Below are 15,122 nucleotides of genomic sequence, written 5' to 3' on the forward strand. Positions count from 1 at the left end.
ACGCAGGCCATCCACTCCATTGTCCCACTCACGGCAGACATGCTTAATCGACCGTTATACTTTTTCGTGGTGATGCTGGATGAGGAAGATCCTCCTCCACAGGGCCCTCCAGCAGCCACTACCAATCTATCCAAACTAGCCCTGAGGACGAAACTGGATGGCCATACCAAAGACTGGATACTTCCTGAGAGGCAGTAAGGACTTAAAGTATCCCTCATTATTTATGTACCTTCAAGGTTGCGGGTAGCACTAGCAGAAAAGAATCCACCTGCCAATGCAGGAACCATAGGAGACGCTGGTTCGATGCCTGGGTCGTGAAGATCCCCTGGAGGAGGAAATGACAACCCACTCCTGTATTCTTGACTGAAGAATCCCACGGACAGAGAAGCCTGACAGGTTACAGTCCAGGGGGCCGCAAAGAGTCGGGCACAAGTGAAGCAACCTAGCACACAGCACAAGGTTGCAAGTTTAATGTCCAAACCTTCCCCCAGAATAAGAAACTGCAAATGTCCTTCTATAGCTGCAACCTTGGTCTTAGAAAAGTCCTGAAGAACTCTGGTTCTCAAGGGCTTGGAAGCATCAGGGCTTCCAGTGTTAATAAGAAACCGTTGCATTCTGCTTATTCTCAACATCAAAAAACCATGGAAATTGATTTCCTTGAACCTAACTCTCTACGGACTTCCTGGGTGGCTCAGTGGTAAAAAGAATCTACCTGCCAGTGCAAGAACTTCAAGAGACACAGGTTCGACCCCTGGTTGGGAAGACCCTCTGGAGGAGGAAATGGCAATCCACTGCAGTATTCTTGCCTGGAAAATCCCATGGACGGAAGAGCCTGACAGAAAACTGTGCATGGGTTTGCAAAGAGTCAGACATGACTGAGCGAGCATGCATGCATGCATGCACCCAACTCTCTAACCATTTTAGAACTGGGATTTCTCCCGATTATAAATTAGAAGCACAGACCAGATTATCCTGTAGGACTCCACCAGTTCTGAAAGTCAGCTATTCTAAAATCACTTCTGCTCAGACTCATTCTGAAGTCTGCATCCACAGAGGAGCATTAGCACGGCTTGTCCCTGTACCCCTGTGTTCCCCTCCCCGGCCGGATAACAGCTTGGCCACCTCAGAGGGAACTTGAGCCCCAGCCCAGACCAGTTTTCCTCCTGCCGCTCATTTCCCCCAAAGCCCAAGGAGCTTCTGCTTCTGGCTTTCACTCTACTCCCCTCATAAATATTTCAACCTCGTTTTACAAGGGCTGCTTCACCTCATCTGTGATTTCTAGCCCAGTTTTTCCTTAAAGACATTTCCTTGAACTAATCAAATTATTTTTTCTCTGTGAGTATTCCCATCTGTATCTTCTCAGCGGAGAACACCATTTGAAGGGGGAAGAACAATCTCCTGAGCGCCTCTCAGCATGAGCTGTTAGTTCTAACCCAGTCAAATGCTTTGCCCTCCCTGCACACACAGCACTGATTCCCTCCCAAGCTTCTGCAGTTTCCACTGCCCCCTCCCTGGGAAGCCTGTCTAAATCTCATGCTCAGCTTCTCCAAAACCCAATTCAAAACCACTTACAGAAAGTTCAGTCAAATGCATCTCCCTACCCTGCTTCCCAGCCACTCCCCTGTTGGGTCCCCCTTAGCAGTATTTTTTTAATTTATTTTTGGCTGCGTCACGCCTTAGCTGTGGCATGCAGGATCCTTCATTACTCTGCATGGGCTCTCCAGCTGTGGCATGCGAGCTTCTGTCTAGTTGCCTGGAAGCATGTGGGATCCTAGTTCCCTGACCAGGGATGGGACGGAACCCACGTCCCCTGCATCGGAAGGTGGCTTCTTAACCACTGGACCACCGGGGAAGTCCCCTATCAGCATTACTCGTTCACACACGCACTGCTGCTTTGCCTACATTGATCCATTGCTTTGACTCTTTCCGCAAATCGTGCCATGCGTCCGTGTCGTCTTCTCTGTGAGAGTGCAGGAATGTATTTCATGGCATTTAGGACTGATCCATCAGTTCCCTGCTTACCGAGACATACAGTCATTCACTGTGTGCGCTTTAGCCCCACTGGTATTTGGGGTGAAGTCAGATGCACCCAGAGGTGATCAGCACAGATAAAGACTTTCTTCCCCTCCACCCGATTTCAACAACCAAAACGGAGGAGTGCACTCTCAGGTTAGAAGTAGCACTAGTTACACCGGTGGCAACTCCAAGGGACTCCAGGACCCATGACTGCCGCCAGGTAACAAAACACAGCGCTGGGACTTCCCTGATGGTCCGCTGACTAAGACTCTGGGCTCCCAATGCAGGGGACACAGGTTTGATCCCTGCTCAGGGGACTAGACCCTAGAGTAGGAAGTGGCAACCCACTCCAGTCCTCTTGCCTGGAAAATCCCATCCACAGAGGAACCTGGTGGGCTACAGTCCATGAGGAGTGGCAAAGAGTCAGACGTGACTGAGCGTCTGAGCCCAGGAAACTAGGTCCCACATGCTGCAGCTAAAGATCCCATGTGCCACAACTAAGACCCAGTGCAGCCAATAAATGAAAAAGAACGCTGTTCTTCCCCGTTGCAGATCCTCCTCATGAACCAGGAAGTGAGTGCAGCCGAGCTGGACTTCTTGCTTCGATCTCCAGCACAGACAGGACTCACCAGTCCAGTGGAGTTCCTCTCCCATCAGGCCTGGGGTGGCATCAAGGTCGGTACCAGCCCCTCGGGAAAAAAAAAAAAATCCACCTTGTCCTCTCCTGGACTGCTGTTCTGATGCTTATCCCTAGGAAACCAGTGGGGCTGTCTTTGAGGGTTTCACCCTGAGCTGTATTGGGGGTTCCTCGGTGGCTCAGTGGTAAAGAATCTGCCTGTCAATGTAGGAGACATGGGTTCGATCCCTGGGTGGGGAAGATCCCCTAGAGAAGGAAATGGGAACCTACTCCAGTGTTCTTGCTTGGAAAATTCCATGGACAGAGGAGCCTGGCAGTCTACAGCCCATGGTATCGCAAGCAGTCAGACATGACTTAGAGGCTAAACAACGACAACATGAGCTGTGTTAGGCTTCAGTGGGTCCCTTTGCCGGCACCCCTATGGCAGAGCTCCCCCTTCCCGGGCCTGCTGGAAGGGCTCTGCCGAGAAGGAGCAGGTGCGTGCTCGTGCGTGGGCTCTGCCTCTAGGATGTCGGGGAACAGGAGGAACGTGCAAGTGTCTTTGACTCAGCTGAGCAGCTTTCCTCCTGCCAGTGCTCAGGGCCAGCTCCTCTGTGAGGCACAGAATTCAGCCTCCTCTGTGAGACCTAGGCTGGTGTGGAGATGCTGTGTCCATGGAGGGGTCAAATACCAGGGTGCTGCCAGCTGTCCATCTCCACGTGAGTCCTAACAGCCTCAAAGCAGGGGACACATTCCAGCCTGGGATTTTAGTGGTTAATAACAGCTCACATTTACTGAGCACCTTAGAAGCACATTATTGTTGCCTTTCAGTCACTAAGTCGTGTCCAGCTCTTTGCGACCCCATGGACTGCGGCACGCCAGGCCTCCCTGTCCTTCACTATCTCCTGACGTTTGCTCAGATTCATGTCCTTTGAGTTGGTGATGCCATCCAACCATCTCATCCTCTGCCACCCTCTTCTCCTTTTGCCTTCAATCTTTCCCAGCAGAAACGTTTTCCCTTGTGTTATTTTCATGTTTCCCTGGGCAAGAGGTACTGTTTGTTCTCATTTAACATGTAAAGAAACTGAGGTCACTCATTTTGTAAGTAGCAAACCCAAGAATCGAGAATCGAGTTCTGGTCTGTCTGACGGCAAAGCCCATTTTCCCCTTCCATGTTATTCAGCTTAGTTTCATTGGGATTTGATGAACATTGAAAAGATCACAAGCGATGAGCTCTGTCCAGTAGGGACCATGCCTGCATTCAGACGGGCTGGCGCAGTGCTGAGTGGTAAGCATGTACTGGGTGAACATCAGCCCCAGAGTCCAGACTCTCTCTCCAGGTGGGCGGCGGTTGGGTCCCCACCTGGAGGAGCCCCGCAGGAGGTACTGGAGCTGTGCGAGGACCAGCACCTACCAGCACAAAGTGCATCCTATTTATGGCCTTCCTGTGTTTTTTGCTTTTGTTTTGTTTTTCACTTTTAAAGATTTCTTTTTTTGATGTGAGCCATTTTTTTAAAGCCTTTATTGAATTTGTTACAATCTTGCTTCTGTTTTATGTTTTTTGGCCACTAGACCTATGGGATCTTAGCTCCCCCAGCAGGGTTGCATCCGCACTGCCAGCACTGGAAGGTGAAGTCTTGACCATCGGACCCCCAGGGAAGCCCCTTTGACCCTCCACGTTTGCTCCCTCTCACATGTTTCACAGCACAAAGAGGCCTGAGTCTGAAGCAATGTGACTGGCTCTCTCTTTATATTTTTTCACTAGAAGTGTTTTGAGACAATGATTCACGTGCAGTTATGTGAAATAGCTTCTTTGCACCGCATCCCCTCGGCAGTCACATCTAGCTCTTCTGCAGCACAATGTCACATCCATGAAGCTGACATGGATACAGTCCACTCTATTCTGACTGCACTTGGTTTTCATGCACGTGTGTGTTTAGTTTTATTACATGTGAAGATTCATGTAATCAGCACCACAGTCAAGATATAGAAAATTCCGACTGGTGTGTAGGTCACTTGTTATAGAAACAACAACTTCCTCCCTCCCCCAGCCTAATTCCTGGCAACCACTAATCTGTTCTCCATTTGTATAATTCTGTCATCTCAAGGATGTTATATAAATGGAATTATACAGTATGCAACCTTTGGGGACTGGCTTGATCACTCAGCCCAACTCCCTTGAGATCCATCCAAGCTGATTTACTTTAGAACAAAAGCCCAGCACATAATCATTTATATGCATGCTGTCCTCTTCAAAGGAGTCATCTTGTGAAATGCTGCTGTGGCCCAAAATGTTTTTCTAACTTTTCTCAGAGTCTGCAGCTATTCTTTTAGTCATCTTTAGAGCTATGTCTAAATCAAGAGTCATCAAACATTTCCTACAGAGGGCTATACAGCAAATATCTAGGCTTTGAGGGTCACACTGTGTCACAACTATTCAACTCTGCCAAAGTCATACACCATAAGTAAGCAAATGGAAGTGGCTGAGTTCCAATTAAACTTTATTTACAAACACAGCTGGTGGGCCAGACTGTCCCCACAGGCCTTGGTTTTCTTATCCTTGATCTAAATAATAAAGGTGTGATTTGATTTTTATATATTAACCTCATTTGAAATTCTGAATCCAGTCTGGCAAGTGAGAAGGGGAAGTCTATGTTGGGAAGGAAAACAGGGGAACTCCATTCACAACAGCAACCAAACCACGAAGTCACAAAATGCCTAAGAATAATTATAATGTGTCAAGCATATGTGTGGAAAATCAGCTTTTCTAGGCCACATATGATATGAATAGACAAAACCTGGAGTACTGCTGTGAAAAAGAAATAGAAAGCATGCCACACGTGTCATTTAAATTTTTCTAGTAGCCACATCAAAAATGCAAAATGCAAAAAATAATGTAAAATGAAATCAATAAAAATAAATTTAATAATATATTTCCTGAACCCAGTACAACCAAAATATTATCCTTTTAATATGTAATTGTTACAAAAATTATGAATGAGATATTTTACATTTTTTGAGGTAAGTCTGAATCCCAGTGTATATTTTTTTTGCATTCACAATACATCTCAATTCAGATACTAAATCTTCATCAGAAATACTTGGCTTGAATTTAGATTTTATAAAATTTAGAGTTACAGCAGTTGATTCATATACCCAAGTTATTTCAAATGTACTCAAAAGTTCTCCAACTACTAAGGCAAGTTCCAGTTTCTAAATTTAAATTTTAAAATAATTAAAATGAACAAAAAGAATGTGTTAAATTTGTAAAAACAAAACAAAACAAAACAAAACAAAAAACAAAACCTAGATCCTATGCAGAAAAAATCCACTATACCAGAAAAGAATAAATGCATTAACTTTTTTAAAATAAATAAATAAAATTAAAAGCAAATAAAAACCCTCTTCTTCAGTCATACTGGCCACATTTTGTTTGCTCAGTATTCACACGTAGCCAGTGGTGTCCTTGTTGGAAGTACAGGTCACGGAGTTCGAGAAGAATGGCTCAGAGTCTGACGCCCTTATGGGAAATGAATTCTGGAGAGCAGTTCTGAATACACTCATTTGCTGAACTGGACCAATAATGGAGATAGACCAGTTGAAGCAGGCTCTGAAGTCAGACGTTCCTGGGTTCAGTTTCAGGTTTGAGCTTGTGACCTCTGACAGGTTATCTTTATTTTCTTATCTGTTATGTAACGCACATAAATGTTCAGTAACTAGAAGCTGATTATCGTTATTGTATTTGTTTCCTAGAACATCCATAACAAAACGCCATAAGCTGGGTGGCTTAAAAACACAGACGTTTATTCCCCCAGAGTTCTGGAGGCTAGACATCTGAAATTAAGGCGTTGACAGGTCATGCTCCCTCCAAAGGCTCAAGGAGAGCATCCTTTTTTGCCTCTTCCAGCTTCTGAGAGGCCCAGGCATTCCTTGGTTTGTAGCAGGACCGTTCCAGTCTCTGCCTCCATCTCCACGGGCCTTACATGGCCTTCCACCCTCTGTGTCTTTGCATCTCTTCTCTTCTTATAAGAACGTCAGTCATGTTGGACACCCTTCTGACCTCATGTTTACTGGATCACCTCTTCAAAGAGCCTATTTCCAAATAAGGTCACATTCACAAACCTGAGCGGTTAGATTTCCAACATATCTTTTTAGGGGACACAATTCACCTTATTGCAATTATGATTATTAGTTACCCAGCTCTCAGGTATATACAGGCTTCTGTGGTGGCTCAGTGGTAAAGAACCTACCTGCCAATGCAGGATACGTGGGTTGGAAAGATCCCCTAGAGAAGGAAATGCCGACCCACTCCAGTATTCTTGCCTGGGAAATCCCATGGACAGAGGAGCCTGGCAGGCTACAATCCCCTGGACCACAAGAGTCGGACATGGCTTAGTGACTAAACAACAACGAGGTGTGTATATGCTGTGGTTGACATGGGTTGTGCCTGATAGAATTGTCCATCAAAGGAGAACCTTTGAGGACCTGTGAGTTGCCCAGCTGAGTCCAGCCCAGTTGCCTTTTTCTTTGTAATCCCACAAAGCCCTCTGCAGCCCAAGTCACAAAGAATAAGTGATTCGAGAGCACTCTACACTGCGTTCATTGTGCATCGCTCCACCCAAAGGCCACTGTGCAGTTTGCTCCCGTTCCTCTTTTGTCTGGTCTGCTTTGCTTTTCTTCACTTTGCTTTTCAGTTTTGTTTTGCGAGCTAAGCTCATCTGGCTGTTCAAAGGCTTCTGCAAACGAGGGAAGCTTTCTCTTTCTCTCTCCAAGTTTTGTTACCGGAGCCACATCCAGCCCCTTCCAGATCCAGCCCAGTCACCAGCGGGCTGGTGACGCACAATGCCCTGTGCAGCCTCTGACGGGTGCTCTTTTTAAGTGTTCAGTTGGATTTTAGCCCAAAGAAACAAAAGAAGTAGAATTGAATAGGACATGATTAAACAAAAAATTTTTAAGCATCCTATCTGATGAGGAAGATGCATTTCCTTGATTCCCCAGAAGGCCTAATAAACAGGTGATGAATGAAATCTGTGACCAAATACTGCTTTTATTAGTAACTTCTGTAAGGAGTTTTAAGGTCTCATCTAATGCTGAACTTTCAGGTAACAGGCATGTTCTTGTCTCCATCAGAAGACCTCATCCGCGCTACGCAGCTTTGTAAGCCTCTGGAAAGGCCCCTCCCACCTCCCCGGATGCCAATTTAGCACAGTTGTACTTTGGTACCCAGTCCAACGTAATTAGGTTAATTAGTCATTTCCATTTAGCTTATTAGAAGGCTAGAAATCCCTTTCCCTCATTTGGAAGATTAAACATTGCAATTGTGTTCAACCCAGAGCTTCAGACCCAGCCACGCCAGCTGGGAGCCCTGATCACCCTGTAATGTCCTCAGTTTTGTGGTGACTCCAGAGGAGGGTAATGGGCCTGCAGGAGGGTTAATGAGGACACAAGCCGGGAAGAGGGGGAAAGTGGCCGCCTGAAGGAGGACGGAAGTTTGGTCCTCGGCACAGACAGAGCTAAGCACCACATCTGCAGCTTTGCTCAGCCTGCCAAGGGCCCTCCCAACAGCCGCCCAGATGTCCAACTTTTTAAATGCAGTGCTTCCTAAGTGCCAGGCAGCCTGTGAAGCCTGAGGCTACACAGACGGCTCAGAATGTTCTTGCCCACAGGGAACTCGCAATCTTGTGGGAGTCATAGACAAACAGACCAGCAATCGCAATCTGATAACGTAGACGCCCCCCAAAAGCACAAAGAGGGTCTTTACAGTCTTCTGAGCACCCATATATACATTAGAGCATGAGCTAGGCAAACGATGATTACATCGCCTCATTTTCCAAATGAGAAAATCGAAGCCCAAGAAGGTTTAAAAACAGGCTGTGAGTCAAGAGAGGCTCGTAAGAGGTGGCACTGGGGCCAGAGCGCTTGTGTTCTGGTGCCTCGACCACCATCATGCACTCCACTCCCTGCTCCCCCGCCCATCCCCCACACCACCCCCTCCCCCACTATCCCGCAGACCGCCCCTTCCTCCCCCTCCACTGCCCACGCCCCCTCTCCCCTGCCACCCCACTCCAGTCCAGGTCATGTCTCAGCACCACAGGTGCGCCCCCTGCTCTGAGTGATCAGCGTGAAGTTGGGAAGCCACAGAGCCCAGGTGATGGGGCAGTTTAGACAGGACATGTGTTCGTCCACTCAGGAGAAGAGCCTGGGCAAGCCCAGCTTGAGTGTGTGTGTCCTTCTCCAGCCTGACCTTCCCCTTGTCGCCTGTCACCCCTCCACTGAAGTCACATGGCCTCTGCCACGTGCCATACCCTCCCTGCTTCAGACGTGGGCTCCCTGGATCCTTCCCCATGGAACGCCCTTCCCTTCTCTCCACCTCTCTCTTTGCCCAACAGAATTCTACATCCCTGCTAAGGCCTCCCTCATCTCTTTCTGTTTAGCTTAGGATTGTAAGTGCCTTGAAGGTACGTGTATTTTGGGTTTTGCCTTTGTATTCCCAAGTACTTGGCATGTAGCAGACATCTCATAAATACCAAAGAATGAATGGTATTCTTGAAATACCAAAGAATTTCAAATAATGAGAATGCGTGGGTTCCTTAAAGTTCACAGCACTGTGGTAGGTGCCCTGGACCCAGTGAGGCTTTTAATCTCATTGGAGAGATGGAACCCACAGGCAGAGTTGAGCGATGTGGAAAGGCTACAGGTAGGTGACTGCGTCAGTGAGGTTCACCTGGGCACTCTGAAGAAACAGGATGGACCCCCATCCAAAATGCAGCTCCCATGTCCAGACTGACGATGCCTCTTGCATACTCAGAAGGCATGAAAGAGTTTGTTGCTCACATGAGACTTCCTGGGCAGAGTAGGGGAGTTACCAAGTAGCGTAAAAATGGCTTGAGAGAACCGAGAAAGGTGGTGTCTTCGGCTTTTTGTGGCTGTTGGGGAGTGGGGCAAAGGCTTGCATGATACAACTGCAAAGGCTTGAATGATACAACTTCCCTTCAGCACAAAGGAGGGAGCACCCAGATAGCCTACCAGCTTGCCTGGTGGAACAGAAGAGGAAGAGGGAGAGATAAGGCGTAAAAGTGAGCAGCAGTCACACATCCATAAAATGAGTCAGTCTGTATTAAATATATCGACCCTGTGAGTAGTTCTGAGTGGCCCACAGATGGGAGTGGAAGGGCTGTGTGTTCCAGGTTAGAGAAGATGGATGTGGGTGGGGTTGCTGATTTTGGACTGGACTTGAACAATTTGTTAGCAATTTGTAAAGGCTTCCCTAGTGGCTCAGACAGTAGAGAATCTGCCTGCAAAGCAGGAGACCCAGGTTCAATCCCTGGGTCAGGAAGATCCCCTGGAGAAGGGAATGGGAACCCACTCCAGTATTCTTGCCTGTAACCCACCAGGCTCCTCTGTCTATGTGGTCTCAAAGAGTCAGACATGACTGAGTGACTAATACTTTAACAACTTGTAGAACCTGGATAAATAATTATGCCCAACACAGGAAAGGAAAGGACTAGAATTTGTGGAGGAGAGGACCGCTCCCACGATGCAGAAGTGTGAACCAGGCATCAAGCTGGGAGAGCACCTGGCACATTTCCAGGGTTATGTCAGATGTGGGTGGACAGAGGGCGAAGGACGTGGGCTCGGTGGCTAACTGGATGGATTGGAGGGAAGCCCTAAAGGAAGAGATTTGATTCATGTACTTGGACTTAATCCTTAGGAAAGCAAGAGACACGTGGAAATTTTAGAGTTGGCATTAACACAAAGTCAGTGATCCTAGATCCTAGAGACATTTTGAGGGATGGAATTGACAAGTGTTGCTGGCAGCGTGAGAATGGGATTGAAAGGGAGGCGTCAGAGACTTCAGTACCAGGGCTGTGACCGGAAAACTCACAGCAGCCTCTTGTCCCTCTTCCTGGGCGGTGCCCCCCGGGGAGGTGCTCTCAGTCCCACTGCTGATCACTTCCCAAACGCTTTGTTTGCTAAACCTTACATATCCCTGGGGCTTTTGATAGAGGTGAGTTGATCAAAATCCTTCCTCTTCCTTGGTGTGCTGGGGGGAAGATTCGAGACTCCAGGAAAGGCGGAGAGATGAGGCAGAATTGTGTCTATAAGACCATCCTACTCCCCTACCCCCAGCGACGACGCAAATGACAGCTTTCAGGAGAAACTGCATCCAGAGCCAGGTTCCCTGACCTTTTTCAGGCACTTTCATCAATGGAAGAATTCTGTAATCTGGATCGGGACATTGAGGGATCCGCCAAGAGCTGGAAGAAGTTCGTGGAATCAGAATGTCCTGAGAAGGAAAAATTCCCCCAGGAGTGGAAGAACAAGACAGCTCTGCAGCGCCTCTGCATGATAAGAGTCCTTCGGCCAGACCGGATGACCTATGCCCTGCGGTAGGGACGGGTGGCCACAGGGAGGCCGGGGTAGCGAGGAGGCTAGGGGCAGCAGGAAAGGCAGAGTGAGTGTGGCCAGGCCAGCAGGGCTGAGCCCAAAGCCACGAGTTTATCATGACGAAGCCTTTGCACCAACGTCCAGAATCCCCCGAGGCCCATTGCTCTGTGTTCTTAAACACGTGTATTGTTAACACACGTATTGTCAACACACATGTATTGACAATGTATTGCAGTATTGCCTTAAAATCTTAAGTGACCCATTTGGGAAGAGGTGCTCATTGACATCTCAGGGGTAAAGAATCTTCCTGCTAGTGCAGGAGATGCGGCTTCGATCCCGGGGTTGGGAAGATGCCCTGGTGGAAAGGAATGGCAATGCACTCCAGTATTCTTGCCTGAAAAAGAATCCCATGGACAGAGAAGCCTGGCGTGCTACAGGCTTGCAAAGAGTCAGACACAACTGAGCAACTAAACATACACACACAGGCATGGAAGAGCTCAGGGGTATAACGTGTGGAGGGTTTAGCTGCTTTCTGAAGACGCTGCCCCTGGCAGTCTTCTGATGGGCGGTGGTGATGTAACAGGACATCTAGGTTCCATAGAGGAGTCAGCGGTGGCCTGGGTGGATGGGGATCCAGAAGGAGCCCTGATCTAGGTGAGCAGGCACACAGCTAGCAAGGCGGGTTGTGAGTGTCGACTTAGTAAGGAGTGTTGTGTTGCTCCCAGCTCTGCAACTGCCAAGCTGTGATCCTGAGCGCATCTTTCCACTTCCACAGGCCTCTGTTGCTCATATGTTATCATTCTGTGACTGATGTATACACATAGACCTTTTTTTTTTTGTCCCCTGGCAGCGATTTTATTGAGGAGAAGTTAGGAAGCAAATACGTGGTAGGAAGAGCAGTGGACTTCGCAGCCTCTTTGGAAGAATCAGGACCAGCCACTCCCATGTTCTTCATCCTGTCTCCAGGGGTGGACCCACTGAAGGATGTGGAAAGTCAAGGTATGAAAACCTCACCACGGAGCCAGGGTTGCAGCGGCCCCAGGCACTGTCGCTCTGCCTCTGTCAGCTTCTGTTTTCCTGATCCAAGGCTCATTTTACAATGCTTGATATTTGCTAAGCATACAGACATCTGGGTCATTGCTGAACCGACCCCAGGGGGTCACCACCAGCCAGAGGACTGTTCTGGGATATAAGGTAGCAGATTCCTGAGGAGACTGTGTCTCACCACCCTCTCTGCCAGCCATTCCCCTGCCTGTAGTTGAAGCAGTGATTCTGAAATACAGGTACAATCCTGTACACAATCCTTACAGGTACAATCCTGTACACAATCCTTACACAGCTCCTATTGCCTTCACGATAAAGTAAACTTGACTTACAGGGAGCTTCACACTCCAGGCTCTCCCTGTCTCTCCAGCCTAGTTTCCATTCATTGTTTCCTGTTTCTTCTGTAGCAAATGATCACAAACTTGGAGGTTTGAGGGAACACTATTATTTTATAGTTCTGGAGGTCAGGAATAACAAATGGGGCTTACTGTCTACCCCATTCCCTCATAAGGACACCTACTATCAGGCCCACTCAGACAACCCAGGGTCATCTCCCCATCTGGAGGTCTTTAATCACCTCTGTAGAGTCTCTTTTGCCAGGTAAAGTCACATCTATTCACCAATTCTGGGATTTAGGACATGGACATCCTTGGGAGCTCCTTGTTCTGCCTGTATTTCCCTACTGCCCTCTTTCTCACTCAACACAGAAGCCATCCCATTCTCCTGAATAGTCTGTTTCCCCCGACCTCCCCTTCACCAGGCTACCTTTTACTCATCCTTTAAATACCCATTTCACTGTCACCACCTCCAGGAAGCCCAACTTGACTTCCAGGGTGCTTGGTATCCCTCCCATGTACTCTTAGAGCACCCTTCTATCTGTATGTCACCCACTCCAGTGTTCTTGCCTGGAGAATCCCAGGGACGGCAGAGCCTGGTAGGCTGCCGTCTATGGGGTCGCACAGAGTCGGACACGACTGAAGCGACTTAGCAGCAGCAGCAGCAATGACTATGGTGTCTTTATGTGAGAATGAGAGCTCCCTGGGGATAAATGTCCTTTTCAGCATAGTATTCAAGTTCCTAGTGCTTTTCATATGATAGGTACTCAGTAAGTAAATGAAGGGGTGAGCAAATAAATGACTAATCAAAACTATAAAACTAACAAAATTGCAACATGTTGCAAAGTTAAATCAAGACTCCACAGGTTTTTATAGAGTCAAGTCTTTATAGGTAAGAATACAAACCAGGTACTACACCTCCACAAGCAACCTGTTACTCCGTATGTAATGAAAGGAATAGGCTTTCCTGGTGGCTCAGCGGTAAAGAATCCACCTACCAATGTAGGAGACGTGGGTTCAACCCCTGGGTCAGGGAGATTACCTGGAGGAGGAAATGGCAACCCATTCCAATATTCTTGCCTGGGAAATCCCATGGACAGAAGAACCTGGAGGGCTACAGTCCATGAAGTCGCAAGGAGAGTATGACATGACTTAAGAGGCTAGACAACAACAATGAAAGGAATATATACCATGCACCTGGTGTTTGGCTCCAAAGAGTAGATACCTGTTTAAGGGAGGGGATCATCTTATTCACTAATTTAATGTATATTTTCATAATCTCCCAGAAGTTCAAGTAACATGTTTTTTAAATACCGATAACAAAGTACTTAGAAAAGCGACAGTTCTCAGTCCAGCCCTCCCCACTCCCAGTGTCCTTTCCCAGACCCTGGGCTTTTGCCTATTTCTGAATTTATTCCTTCTAATAATTTCTCCTCTATTTCCTATTAGTAATTTATATCACTCTTTCTGAATTTATCAATTTCAGTATCTACTTATCCTCTGATATGGAAAAATAAGAACTTAGCTCCCGTTACTGACAATCAATCAATTGGCTTCATCCTAATTTTGCTGGCATAGGTCATGGAAAAAATCATGGAAACTAAAATTTTCTGAATCTTTGGGTGTCTAAAATGACTTCAGTTTTGCCCGCATACTCATTTGATGAGTTCTGCTAGGTCCAAAGTGATTTTTCACTCAGAATGTGTCCACAGTGCTCGATTGTCCTCTGGAAGTCAGTTTTATTCCTGTGAGACCATATGCTAGTAGGGTGTTAGTCTTCCCTTGTTTCTTCTTTTCTAAGTATTTAATTTTTGGCCACATGGCATGTGGGATCTTAGTTCCCTGACCAGGGACTGGATCCTCATCTCCTGCACTGGAAGCTGGGCGTCTTAACCACTGGACCACAGGGAAGTCCCCTGCCCTTGTTTCTTTGTTGGTGGCCTGTTCTTATTCCCTGGAAAGTTTCAAATCATCTCTCTACCTTGTGTTGTGACATTGCATGTGCTGAGTTAGGTGCAGGTCTTTTTCATTCACCTGTTCAGCACTCAGCCTGCTTTTTTTCACGTGGGAGAGTCATACTTCTCTTCATCTCTGGAAATCTTGCTCTGTCATTTTTTGTAAATATCACCATGATTCACCAAGTTGCTCATGTTAGAAACCTGAGAATCAGTCACCCTGGACACCTCCTCCCACCCATCACACTTTAGTCCTATCGATTCTCCCTCCTGAATGTGTTTCAGATGGATCTAGTTGTTTCATTGTGCCTCCCTCGTCTGAGTCACCAAACTATCTCCTGGACTATGCCGAGAGCCTATTAACATCCCTCTTCTTCTCCTCCACCTGCAATCTTTTGCCACTCACAGCCAGACTCATCTTGCAAAATCTCAGATCTGATTATAATGCACTTCTACTAAAATCTCTCTAGTGGCTCCCCACTGTTCTAAAGGTAAGATCCAACACCGCGGACATGGTCTCTGTGACCGGCAAGCCCCAGTCTTTCTGTCCAGCCTTGGATCTTTTGTTGTTGTTTAATTGCTCAGTCATGTCCAACTCTTCTTTTGACCCATGGACTGTATGTAGCCCACCAGGCTCCTCTGTCCATGGGATTTCCCAGGCAAGAATACTAAAGTGGATTGCCATTTCCTTCTCCAGGGCAACTTCCCAACCCATGGATTGAACCCACATCTCCTGCACTGGCAGGTGGATTCTTTACCACTGAGCCA

At 47.3% G+C, this 15,122-nt stretch overlaps 1 protein-coding gene across 1 annotated transcript in view; it reads left to right on the top strand.

Annotated features, from left to right (window-relative positions):
• The window catches only part of DNAH9 (dynein axonemal heavy chain 9), a 286,957-nt gene that overhangs the window by 239,405 nt on the left and 32,430 nt on the right, over positions 1 to 15,122 (top strand). Inside the window, exons 59-61 of the mRNA XM_068976630.1 lie at positions 2,569 to 2,691; positions 10,829 to 11,022; positions 11,871 to 12,019. Coding sequence (XP_068832731.1) covers positions 2,569 to 2,691; positions 10,829 to 11,022; positions 11,871 to 12,019 — 466 coding nt within the window. The remainder of the gene's footprint in view (positions 1 to 2,568; positions 2,692 to 10,828; positions 11,023 to 11,870; positions 12,020 to 15,122) is intronic.

The sequence above is a fragment of the Capricornis sumatraensis genome, chromosome 8, assembly GCF_032405125.1.
Source record: "Capricornis sumatraensis isolate serow.1 chromosome 8, serow.2, whole genome shotgun sequence".
Classification (NCBI taxonomy): Eukaryota; Metazoa; Chordata; class Mammalia; order Artiodactyla; family Bovidae; genus Capricornis; species Capricornis sumatraensis.